The sequence below is a fragment of the Sus scrofa genome, chromosome 6 (assembly GCF_000003025.6).
Source record: "Sus scrofa isolate TJ Tabasco breed Duroc chromosome 6, Sscrofa11.1, whole genome shotgun sequence".
Lineage (NCBI taxonomy): Eukaryota > Metazoa > Chordata > Mammalia > Artiodactyla > Suidae > Sus > Sus scrofa.
The window spans coordinates 149,921,510-149,934,576 of record NC_010448.4 but is presented as its reverse complement, the minus strand read 5'-3'; the positions used below and the strand labels follow the sequence as shown (position 1 = coordinate 149,934,576).

The 13,067-nt window shown below is 36.7% G+C and overlaps 1 protein-coding gene across 9 annotated transcripts in view; it reads right to left on the bottom strand.

The window, feature by feature from the left end:
* Window positions 1–13,067, bottom strand: part of DOCK7 (dedicator of cytokinesis 7) — a 226,479-nt gene that overhangs the window by 37,277 nt on the left and 176,135 nt on the right. For all 9 annotated transcript variants that reach the window (XM_021096552.1, XM_021096544.1, XM_021096546.1 and 6 more), the window contains 4 exons: window positions 10,319–10,415; window positions 6,281–6,377; window positions 5,799–5,933; window positions 3,607–3,759 (listed from right to left, as the gene is read on the bottom strand). In XM_021096552.1, the coding sequence (XP_020952211.1) occupies window positions 3,607–3,759; window positions 5,799–5,933; window positions 6,281–6,377; window positions 10,319–10,415 (482 nt within the window). The remainder of the gene's footprint in view (window positions 1–3,606; window positions 3,760–5,798; window positions 5,934–6,280; window positions 6,378–10,318; window positions 10,416–13,067) is intronic.

The window sequence follows — 13,067 nt, the reverse complement described above, 5'->3', positions numbered from 1 at the left end:
TTATTCCTTTTTAGAGGCACTGCCTGACACTAAAATGATATACATGACCTATTTTTATCCTATTATATAAAGTGTTCTTAAATAAAATAACAGGAAAATATAACAAGAAAACACCAAGTGTAGTCAAATTTTAGGGACTTTATTTCAAAAACTAAACAGGATCTATAAAATAACTAGATTCTTTTGTTACGGATTAAGAAAGAGGATGTGGCTTCCAGTAAATAGAGGACAGTGAGAAGCAAGTTCCTACTTCTCCTGGACTTCATACAAAAATAAAAGACGTATAGAAAAAAAATCTACAAACTCTGTTTCAGCAAAATGAAGAGACTGATATAACCCATTTATTAGAAAAGTGCATAAGAGTTACCAAGACGAGCTAAGATAGGAAGCAATTTCAATGGAAGGCAAGGAGGGACTAGTAAATAGTGAGGAATTCTAAGGTGCAGATTTCAGGAACAATGAGAAAAATACTTCTTTTACATAAGAAATCCACTGTGAAGTGATAAAACTGTCTTGAAAATGGAGTGAGCTAAAAATCTGGGAAGACTGGACAGAAATGCATTGATCAGAAACCTCAGGAAATTAGGCAAGAGTAAGTACAAAAGCAAAACTCTCATGACACACACATTCCTGAAAGAAAGTTCTACAAATACCTGGGCCAAGATAAACTAATTCATTCTATGTTAAGTAATAAAAATGTAAAGAAGATCAGTGAAACTCATCGGATAAACAATAACTAATAGAAACCTGTGGTCATAAAACATGAAAATTCTAATAAAATATTTTGCTTTAAATTATAAAAAATTTATGAAGCCATTAACTTTAGGAAGGAAGAAAATGGCAAAAATAAAAAAAAAAACCTCAAGGAAAGCCACTGCGATAGCAAGGATTTTTTTATATCCTTCCCCTAAGAACCAATATTCACTAGCTTGGTGGCAATATTGCCCCTATTGATAATGCATGCTTAAGGAAATAGAGTACTGAAGGTATTACATAATTATAAAGGTAATCATTAGAGCAATATTAACTTTCTTAAATATGATAAATGCTGCACCTTCAAAATAAGGTAAAATGACTATAAAGTACAGGATGAAAACAATCAACCAAACTTTTCAAGGACAGGAGTGGGGAAACATAGCAAAATAATACAACACAAATCCAGGATGAATCTGATACAACAACACTATAAAGTTTAATTCAACTTAGAAATTGGATTACAAGGCAAAACACAACTTATTCTGTATATGAGATATATCATCTAAAATAAAGTGATTCAAAAAGTGAAAACAAATGGACAAGCAAAAGTAACTGAAGCCACATTTAAATGAGAAAGAAAAGAAAGGTAAAACATACACCCAATCAAAAAATGGGAGATCTAAACAGACATTTCTCCAAAGAAGACAATCAGATGGCCAAAAAAAGCACCTGAAAAGATGCTCGACATTGCTAATTATTGGAGAGATGCAAGTAAAACCACAATGAGGTATCACCTCACACCAGTCAAAATGGCAATCATCAAGAGTCTACAAACAGTAAATGCTGGAGAGGGTGTCGAGAAAAGGGAGCCTCCAGAAAAGGTAAACTAGTGCAACCGCTATAGAGGACAGTATGGAGGTTCCTTTAAAAACTAAACATAGGGAGTTCCCGTCGTGGCGCAGTGGTTAACAAATCCGACTAGGAACCATGAGGTTGCAGGTTCGGTCCCTGCCCTTGCTCAGTGGGTTAACGATCCGGCATTGCCGTGAGCTGTGGTGTAGTTTGCAGACGCGGCTCGGATCCCGCGTTGCTGTGGCTCTGGCATAGGTCAGGGGCTACAGCTCCGATTCAACCCCTAGCCTGGGAACCTCCATATGCCGCGGGAGCGGCCCAAGAAATAGTAACAACAACAACAACAACAACAAAAAAAGACAAAAGACAAAAAAAAAAAAAAAAAAAAAAAAAAAAAAAAACTAAACATAGAACTACTATATGATCCAGCAATCCCACCCTTGGGCATATATCCAGAGAAAGCCGTAATTCACAAAGATACATGCACCGAAATGTCACTGCAGCACTGTTTACAATAGCTGAGTCATGGGAGCAACCTAAATGTCCATTGACAGAGAAATGGATAAGGAAGATGTGGTACATGCATACAATGGAATATTATTCAGCCATAAAAAGAATGAAATAATGTCATTTGTAGCAACATGGATGGACAGAGATCATACTGAGTGAAGTAAGTCATATGGAGAAAGACAAATATCATATGTTATCACCTGTAAGTAGCATCTAATAAAAATGATACAAAAGAACTTATTTATAAAACAGAAACAAACTCACAGATTTCAAAGCCAAACTTAGGGCTGCCACAGATGAAACTGTGAGGGGGATCAGGGGAGAAACTAGGAGGATGGGAATAACATATATACACTGCTGTATAAAATAGATAATGAACAAGAACCCACTGAATAGCACTAGGAAAATCTACTCAGTTTGTCATAACCTACATGTGGAAAAAAGAATGGATCTATGTATATGAATAACTGACCCGCTGTGCTGTACATCGGAACAAAACATTGTAAGTCAACTATACGCCAATAAAACTAAAGAAAAAAAAAAAAAAGAAAGAATGCAGAGGTATCTTCAGAAGTATCTTTATTCCACACAAGATGGAATCTAGGCCTAAAAGACTAATTTAGATCTTTTTCAATTCTAAAGGAAGATGTAATAGTTACGAATATCAATACACCAAATAAGAGTTAAAGGAAAAAGAAATAATGCAGAGGCTTTAAATCATCTCCTTCTGCCCACAAAAAGGACCAAAAATAAACAAGACTATGGAAAAACAAAATAATGTAAATAATAAGGTTTATTTGTTTGTTTAACTCAATACTCTAAAAATAGAGTGCTGCTTCTTTTTAAATGCTTGTGTAACACTCATAAAAATATTACGTGCTTGGACACATAAACACACACATGCACAGGACCAAAAAGGAGACATAATATATAAATTGTATGATTACTCTGCACTAAAACTAACACCAAAACTTTAAAACTCTGGGTTAAAAAGAAAATAAAAACTGAAATTACAGAATACCTACAAAATGAGAACAGTGAAAATACTATATATCAGAATCAGTGAGATACCAAAAGCATGCACAAAGGAACTTAAATACCTTAAATACTTACATGAGTAAAAATAAATAAATTAAACACTTGACTCAAAAAGTTTGGAAAAAACAACAGATCAAATTAATTATCAAATTAAAAATGCAAATGAAAACATGGAATTCTTCAAAGACTATAATCATAAAATATCAAGCCAAGACATTTAAATCCTTAATATTCCTTAGTATTGCTTTCATTTCACTCGATGATAATTAAAAGTTACAACAATTCAACAAATATTTATATTCTAAATCTATACAACTATATGCTATTTTTGGTATAGGGAGCAAAACTGGAGATTTAGATTTTTATAAGATATCTACAGAAAGATAGTCTAAGATTAGACTCCAAATATACAAAAAAAAATTCCATGCTCCCTCAAAACCCCTTTAGTAGATACTGCACGTTACATTTCATCATAAATCCAGAGATAAAGTCCTACAATGAAATACTTACATTCCCAATCTCAAAGTTCTGTCTCATAAGTAGGTAAAGGGAGGCGCTAGCATGTGACCGTATTGTACTGATGCTACTGCTACAGTGCCGGAGAAGCCGGAGGCATAAATCTGCACACTGCTCTGTCTCTTCTTCAAACAGGAGTTCAGGGAACTGTAAGGAAACAATACCAACACTGAATTTAGGCAGTAAAAGCTCTAGAGATATGTTGATTTAGCCTGATGTAGAGATATGTTGGAATAACCCAGGAATTAGAATGGTTAAGGCACAATATTTGCTAATGGTTAATAATAGGGACAGACTGGACTCAAATACTGATCATGCTGATAATGTGACCTGGGACAGGTTTTCCCATCCATAAAATGAGCCTAATTGTATAATCTACATGGGAGTGTAGGAGTATCTTAGATTAGATACTAATAAATCAGTCTTTATGTGGGGAAAACAGTACAGTAACTACACATAATAATTCTGGTTTCTATTATCAGAATAATAGGTTTCTATTATTGCAAAATAGTTTATAACATATTTTCACCGGCTATTTCATCAACAGGTCTGCATTCCATCTTATAAGATGAAAAAAATAAATAGGTACCTTCAAGATTTAAGACTTGGAGTTCCCGTCGGGGCGCAGCAGAAACGAATCCTACTAGGAACCATGAGGTTAAGGGTTCAATCCCTGGCCTCACTCAGTGGGTTAAGGATCTGGTGTTGCCATGAGCTGTGGTGTAGGTCACAGACGTGGCTCAGACCTGGTGTTGCTGTGGCTCTGGAGCAGGCCAGCAGCTATACCTGTGATTCAACCCCTAGCCTGGGAACCTCCATATGCCACGGCCTAAAAAGACAAAAGACAAAAAAACAAACAAAAAAAGATTTAAGAATATACACATTTCCAGGGAAAAACAAGCATAGGAAATAACTATTTGAAGTAGCTGAACAAACAAAAGTAACTCCATTTACCATAGGATAATTTCAATGAACTGAACTACTTAAACATTGAATTCTTGATAAATCAAGTCAATAAGGAACACTCAAAACAAGATAAAGAGAAAATAAGGAAAGTCCCATATTTAAAATAAGCTATTAATTTCAGGCCCTAGTCCATATCAGAAACACTTTTTTTAAAGCCAGAAGCTGGATAAAGGTAATCCATTTAAGAAAGAAACTCCAGGATTTCCCTTGTGGCACAGCAGGTTAAGGATCTGGTATTGTCACTGCACTGGTACAGGTTCGATCCCTGGCCTGGGAACTTTCATGTGCCACAGGTGCAGCCAAAAAGAAAAAGAAATTCCAAAAGGCAAGCAGTCGAGAAAAGGCAAACAGGAATCAAGGGTTTCAGGTTATTACTAAAGTTTTAACTATAAATATATATAGTTATAAAAATATAATCAGCGAATGTGTCAAATGATCTTAGACAATGTTAATAAAGAAATTAATGTCTGATGAAACAGCAGGTACAAAAATAACCCAACTTTGAACCCTCCCATGCTGTTGGTGGGAATTTAAATTGGTGCAACCACTTTGGAGGACAGTATGGAGGTTCCTTAAAAAACTAAATATTGAACTACCATATGATTCAGCAATCCCACTCCTGGGCATATATCCAGAGAAAACCATAATTCAAAAAGATACATGCACCCCAGTGTTCATAGCAGCACTATTTACAATAGCCAAGACATAGAAGCAACCTAAACGTCCACCAACAGATAAATGTATAAGGACAAATGGAATACTACTCAGCCATAAAAAAATAACAAAATTATGCCATTTGCAGCTACCTGGATGGACCTTGAGATTATCATACTGAGTGAAGTTAGAAAGACTAATATCATATGTTATCATTTAGATGTGGCATCTAATAAAAATAATACAAAAGTACTTATTTATAAAACAGAAACAAACTCACAGATTTCAAAATCACATATATGGTTACCTCAGGTGAACCCACTGTGGGGAGGGAGGAATTAGAAGGGTGAGAATAACATATATACACTATTGTATAAAGTGGACGATTAACAAGAATCTACTGTACAGCACAGGGAAATCTACTCAATAGTTTGTAATAATCTATATGGGCAAAAAGAATGGATATATTTATATGCATAACCTATTCACTTTGCTGTACACTTGAAACTAATACATTTTAAGTCAACTATACTCCAATAAAACTAAAACAAAAATAAATAACCTACCTTTGAAACCAGGGCTCTCTGAGTAGCAAAACAGTGTTGTAGATAAACTGCACTCTGGTTACAGGCCATGCTGTGTAGCAGCACTTTTAGCACCCCACCAAGGATGCTCTCTTTGGATTCTGTTACAGAAACTGTCTACAATTTTAAAATATAAAAATAAAATAGAGATATAATTGCAATTCAGTTCGGGAGATAAAATATGTCTATGTAATCAAATAAATAAATTTTAAAATAGGAAAATTATTAATAAAGGAAGATCTAGGAGGACCTCGAGGAAAAAAACCCAGTAGGATTTGGGTAAGAGAAGAAACAGAGGAAAAAGAATGGATAGGTTTTAAATGAGAAAAAAAGAGGAGCAAGGACATAACTTTTAGAAACTACTGATATTTAAATGTAATTATATGGCTCAGGAAAAAGTTCTTCCTCCAACCCCAATTTACCAAATCTATACTATATTAAATTCCTCCTCTTTGTGTTCTTACCTGGACAACAATCTCTAATGTATCCAAAATGATCAGATTTGCTTCAGTAGCCAGATTTCCATCAATCAGTGCTTCATGTTCAATCTCTGCTCTTGACCTAATACAAAATATTATAAGAAATTATATTTCCCTTTTAGAAAAGGCAATAAAGCTGTAATTCAAAAAAGATTTAAAGATGCACAGAAATAAAAAACTCAGAACAAAATTTTTCAATATTTGCCAAAATGCCAAGTTACAAGAGAATAAGGAAAAAGACAATATTTAACATAGTTTTAAATGTTTTGTTTTAAACTATATTTTGTTAACCTTGCCAGTAGACTTACTCATCTTATTACATTATTATGCCCTTAAAAGTATAAATATTTAGGGAGTTCCCGTCGTGGCGCAGTGGTTAACGAATCCGACGAGGAACCACGAGGTTGCCAGTTCGATCCCTGGCCTTGCTCAGCAGGTTAAGGATCCAGCGTTGCCGAGAGCTGTGGGTGTAGGTCGCAGACACGGCTCGGATCCTGCGTTGCTGTGGCTCTGGCATAGGCTGGTGGCTACATCTCTGATTAGACCCCTAGCCTGGGAACCTCCATATGCCAAGGGAGCGGCCCTAGAAAAGGCAGAAAGACCAAAAAAAAAAAAAAAAGAGAGAAAAGTATAAGTAAATATTTAGCTCTCAGATGCAGTCAACACAGGAAAAACACTGCATTATTGAGAATGGCACGGACACTAGGTGGTGCTATGTGGGCTTGTATTAAGGACTGCTTTCATGTACGGCAATATCCAAAATGTTTAGTATATTCATATTACCATTTCAAAGATTTTCAATTTTGATTTTTTATTTAGGATAAAAGTCCTTTAAAAAAGTTTCCTCTAATTTCCCCTAATTTCTGATACAAAAATTTTAATAAAATGATTTAACTCTTCAGTGAAACTCTGGATGGAATCACTCATTAGAAACAAAACTTGACGCAATACAGTGGTTTACTTAAATACCAATATTTACAGAAATGTTATTTAATGAAAATATAAAACTTAAGAATAATGACATGCTTTATGGGCAAAGCTGACATTTGTTTTAGTGGTAATACAAATAAAGAAACTATGTACTACATCCAAGTAAACCAAACACATAAAGCAAAGCAAAAGTACAAGGACATACAAAATGCTAACTTGAAAAGTTCTTAGATGTTCAACTCTCTGAATCTTTTTTTTTTTTTTGGTCTTTTGTCTTTTTGTTGTTGTTGTTGTTGTTGTTGTTGTTATTATTGTTGCTATTTCTTGGGCCGCTCCCGCGGCATATGGAGGTTCCCAGGCTAGGGGTCACATCGGAGCTGTAGCCACCGGCCTACACCAGAGCCACAGCAACGCGGGATCCAAGCCGCGTCTGCGACCTACACCACAGCTCATGGCAACGCCAGATCCTTAACCCACTGAGCAAGGGCAGGGATCGAACCCGCAACCTCATGGTTCCTAGTCGGATTTGTTAACCACTGCGCCACGACGGGAACTCCAACTCTCTGAATCTTTATTACTACCCTGAAAGAGAAGGGGTTTTGAAATTTACACTTTAAAAATTAAAAGAGAAAACACAACATAGAACTAAATTGGAAAAGAAAATACATAATGTTCAAATTTAAAATTCCAAGGAGGGAGTTCCTGTTGTAGCTCAGTGGTTATGAACCTGACTAGTATCCATGAGGATGTGGGTTCCACCCCTGGACTCCCTCAGTGGATAAAGAATCTGATGTTGCCGTGAGCTGTGATGTAGTCACAGATGTGGCTTGAATCCCAAATTGCTGTGGCTGTGGTGTAGGCCAGCAGCTGCATCTCCGATTCAACCCCTAGTCTGGGAACTTCCATAAGCTGCATGTGTAGCCCTAAAAAGCAGAACGAAATAAAACAAAAAAAAACAAAAAAAAAAAAACCAAAACCAAAAAGAAACAAACTAAAAATCCCAGGGAGATTTTGTGAAGAACAATGATGAAAAAAAAATGATTTAAACAAAAAGAATCAGAAAAATATCCCCTCCCCACAAAAAAAAAGCCTTCCTTAAAACGTAGTAAGATAAGCAAAGAGAACACACAACATGAGTGCCGAAATACAACAATACATTAATCATAGTATCTGGGAGCTTTGTGATTTCTAACATATATAACGCATGTGGAAAAATAAAAGACATGGAAAAGGACAAAGAGGACTGAAAAGCAGACACTTAAAACTTAAGAATTCTGGAGTTCCCATTGTGGCACAGCAGAAATGAATCCGACTGGGAACCATGAGGTTGCAGGTTCGATCCCTGGCCTCGCTCAGTGGGTTAAGGATCTGGAGTTGCCATGAGTTGTGGTGCAGGTTGCAGACTCGGCTTGGATCTTGCATTGCTGTGGCTGTGGCATTGGCCAGCAGCTGTAGTTCTGATTTGACCCCTAGCCTGGGAACCTCCATATGCCACAGGTGCTATCCTAAAAAACAACAAAAACAAAAACAAAACAAAAAAGAATTTCAACATAGTTATAGTATATTCAGTATTTGCTCTGGTCTGAAGATGTGTCCCTCTTCCAATGTTGAAAATCTAGTGCCCAAAGTAATGGTATCAGAAGGCGAGGCCTTTGGAAGGTAGTGAGGTAATCAGGGCGGAGTCCTCATGAATGGGATTAGAGCCTCTTATAAAAGAGGTCCACGGGAGTTTGCTTGCCCTTTCACTATAAAAGGACACAGTAAGAAGTCTGTAACCTAGAAGAAGGCCTTCACCAGACAACAAATCTGCCGCAATCTTGAACGTCCCAGCCTCCACAACGGTGAGAAATGAATTTCTGTTTTTAAACGTGGCCCAGTATGTGCTATTGTGTCAAAGCAGCCTAAAAAGACTAAGCAGTTTCTGAGAATTCCAAACTCATCTAATGGTACTGAGTCTGCTGCTTTCCCCTCTGCTGGCTCGCGCAGGGCCTTGCTTCCTGTGTTTCACAGTTTTACTGTCTGAGAGCTAATATTCTGTGAGAATCCTCTAAAGCCCAAGCTGAAGCTGATTTTCAGGGAGGGTGATCAATTATCCTGGATCACTTCAGGACAGGACTGAGGGGTTCCCTGGGATGGGACAGTCACTGCAAAAAGTAGGAGTACTAGGCAAACCCAAATAAATGGGTCATCATCTTCTCAAAGAATTTTTGGCCAATCAAGGTACCTGAGGGCTAACTCGAAATTGCAAATGCTCAGGCAAAGTTTAGCCCCTTGACACAATGCCAAGCTCCAAGCCAAGCAATTTTACCTGTGGTCACCTGGGCAGTGAGAAGGGTTTATTTCCAGGTCCCTTTATGCTGAAGATGCAGTCCTTTAGGATCCTGGACTCATAAAAGCGCCTTTTTAGTTGTTTTTGGCAGTGGGGTCAGTCAGTGGACCTAGTTTACCTCTGTGCTAGAAGTGGAACACTTGTACTGTTTGTCTTTCTTTATATTTTAAACTCTAAGAGGGTAAAGATTAGTTTTCTATTTTTTTTTTTTTTATCATTCTTGAGCTATTTGGTTCAGAGTGATACCCAAAGTATGTTTTAAAAATAGTTGCAAAGGAGTTCCCACTATGGTGCAGTGAGTTAAAAATCTGACTGCAGCAGCTTGGGCCGCTGTGGAAGTGAGGGTTTAATCCCCGGCCCAGTGCAGTGGGTTAATGATCTGGTGTTGCCATAGCTGAGGCACAGGTCAGCTATGGCTCGGATTGAATTCTTGGTCCTGGAACTTCCAAACACCATGGATGTGACCATTAAAAAAAAAAAAAAAAAAAAAAAAAAAAAGTTGCAGAATACATTTTCCAAGGAGGGCTATTGAGGGAAATGGAGTAACATTTAAAATGTGTAACTCTTTGCTTTACTATATACCATATGAAAATTCTTCTCCCAAATTCTTTTAAATCTAAAATTTAAAAATAAAATAAAACTATTTTGTCTTCTAAGATTTGAATGCCTAATAAAATAACACTAAAATAATACTAAAATCATTTTCCTCTTGCATTTGAAATCCAACAAGCCTATCAGTAAGATAAAATTTAAGAGTATATTACTTGTCAAGCTTCTCAGTGTTTTGACGCCAGTGAGTCATATCCTTTCTCCACCTCAGATTTTCTTGACTTCCAAAGGCACTTCCAGATGGGCTTCTCTCTGTCAAACAAATTTCAAAACCATTTTTAAAATGTCATTTAGAGTTCCCACAGTGGCTCAGTGAAAACGAATCTGACTAGTTAGTATCCATGGGGATGCAGGTTTGATCCCTGGCCTTGCTCGGTGGGTTAGGGATCCGGTGTTGCTGTGAGCTATGGTGTAGGTCACAGACACGGCTCAGATGCTGCATTGTGTGGCTGTGGCACTGGCCCGCAGTTCTGATTCGATCCCTAGCCTGGGAACCTCCATATGCCGTGCATGCGGCCCTAAAAGAGACAAAAAAAAAAAAGTTATTTCAGTTGGATCATATCCTATGTATATATTTGCAAACAAGAAATACAACACAATGTGATTAATTTCATACATTTTATTTCAGTACAAGTAGAAAAACCTAACAATGGTGCTTTTTCTTCAAAATTATCTATTACAGAAGAAATACATTTGCTACGTGTAACACAAAAACACACTTTAAAAATTTTTATTGAAATATAGCTGATTACAATGTGAATAAACACGCTTTTAAATAGGCAAATTTTCTAATACTGACTTTCCCAAAATCTTAACTATAGTTTATAAGACCCTGCATTTCCTTATCTCCTACCCTCTCCACTCTCGTTTACACTGCCGTTACTGCGTGTCTGTGTACAACTGTATATGCAGTCTCGCTACTTACGTTCCTGACTTAGGATGTGATGGTTGTTCCTTTCACCTGATTTTTTTTTCACAAATTTTTACTAGCCAATCATTCATCACCTCCACAGGAAGGCCTTCCTCAACTCCTCAACACTTCGTTTCCTCTTTTTTTTTAAAAAAAAAAATGATTTTTATTTTCTCCATCATAGCTGGTTTAGTGTTCATTTCCTCTTAATTTACTTTCTCTCTCTCCATAGCACTTACGACCACAAGAATATAAGCTACTTAAGAATGGATGGAGTTCCCATCATGGCTCAGTGGTTAACAAATCCGACTAGGAACCATGTGGTTGCAGGTTCGATCCCTGGCCTCGCTCAGTGGGTTAAGGATCCGGTGTTGCTGTGAGCTGTGGTGTAGGTTGCAGTCGAGGCTCGGATCCCGCATTGCTGTGGCTGTGGCGTAGGCCAGCGGCTATAGCTCCAACTGGACCCCTAGCCTGGGAACCTCCATCCATATGCCACAGGTGTGGCCCTAGAAAAGGCAAAAAGACCAAAAAAAAAAAAAAAAAAAGAATGGAGATTATGTCATTTTGTTCACCACTTTATGTCAGGTACTGATAAAGTGTCTGGCACATATTGAGAACTCGATAACTTTCTGTGTAATAAACAAACAAATTAAGAAGGATTCCTAAAGTAATTAGTTATTTTTGGCCCTTAGAAGGCAGGACAGAGGATGATAGGAACTTTCTCCCCAGAGGTTTCTAGGATAGAAGGCAGAGTGAATCACATGGGCTCCTTTAAGGGGCAGCAGTGATAGAACTGATTCATACAAATCCAGCAGAAGTGGAGAACGCATTGAAAATTGTGGAGAAATATGCATTTAAATACCGGAATCAAGTCATGATTTCAAGCATTCAACTAGAAAACTAATAATCCTTTTGAGAAACATGAGACTTTAAATTGGCTGGGCGGATGGAAAGAAAAATGAAAACAAAAACTCAGAGTTCAAATAGAAATTTTAAAAGTATTGAGAAACAAATATAATTTGACAGACAATAAAGGACACCTCTGGATATTCCTTCTGCTTTCTCTCTCTTCCCTTCTCTTTCTTTCTCTCTTTACCTCTTTTATTTTGAAATCTCTATCTTTAAGAAATTTCGTGAAAGAAAGCAAAAAGATATACCTTTATTAAGACAGTTAACAAAATAAGCATCTGTGATCTATTTTCATTTTTATCATTAACTTCATTATTTCTTTCATGAAATTGTCTCTCTTCTCCTTAGTCTATCATAGGTGATCTAGCTTATTAAGTATCTAAATGTAAACAAGAATTGCAAGGTCTTATTTTTTTCAAAGATGAGAACTTCAATTCTTATTCTAAAATTGAGATATAACTGACATAACATTATGTTTGTTTCAGGTGTGTAACAATGATGTGATAGATGTATACATTACAAAAGGATCGTCACAACAAGTTTAGTTAACATCCATCACCACAGGTAGTTTCAGATGCTTTTCACTTAGGAGAGTTACCGTGCTGTACATCACACCCCAGCATTTACGCATTTTATAACTGCGAGTTTGTACCTTTTGACTCCTGTCACTCATTTCATCCATCCCCACACCCTACTTCTGGCAACCACCCATCTGTTTTCTGTATCTAGGAGTTCAAGGGAGGTTTTTATTTGTTTGTTTGTTTTAGATTTGACATATAGAACATCATTTCTTACAATCAAACAATGGCGGCTGTTCAAAGGCCACAAGTTAAAAAAATATAGCAGACACACAGTTAAGGCCCCATTCTTCCCAACAGTAAGTCTTAGAAAGTGCTATGGTATAATATAGATCACATATTATATATTACAATTTATTACATATACATACACACACACACACTAAATTGGAAGTCAAAGACCTTGGTTCTGCCCTTTAATTTATGCTCTTAGGCATGATCTTAAGTTATTTACCTCTGTGAGTTTTATTTTCTTTATCTTAAAGACAGTAACAATTACTCATTAGG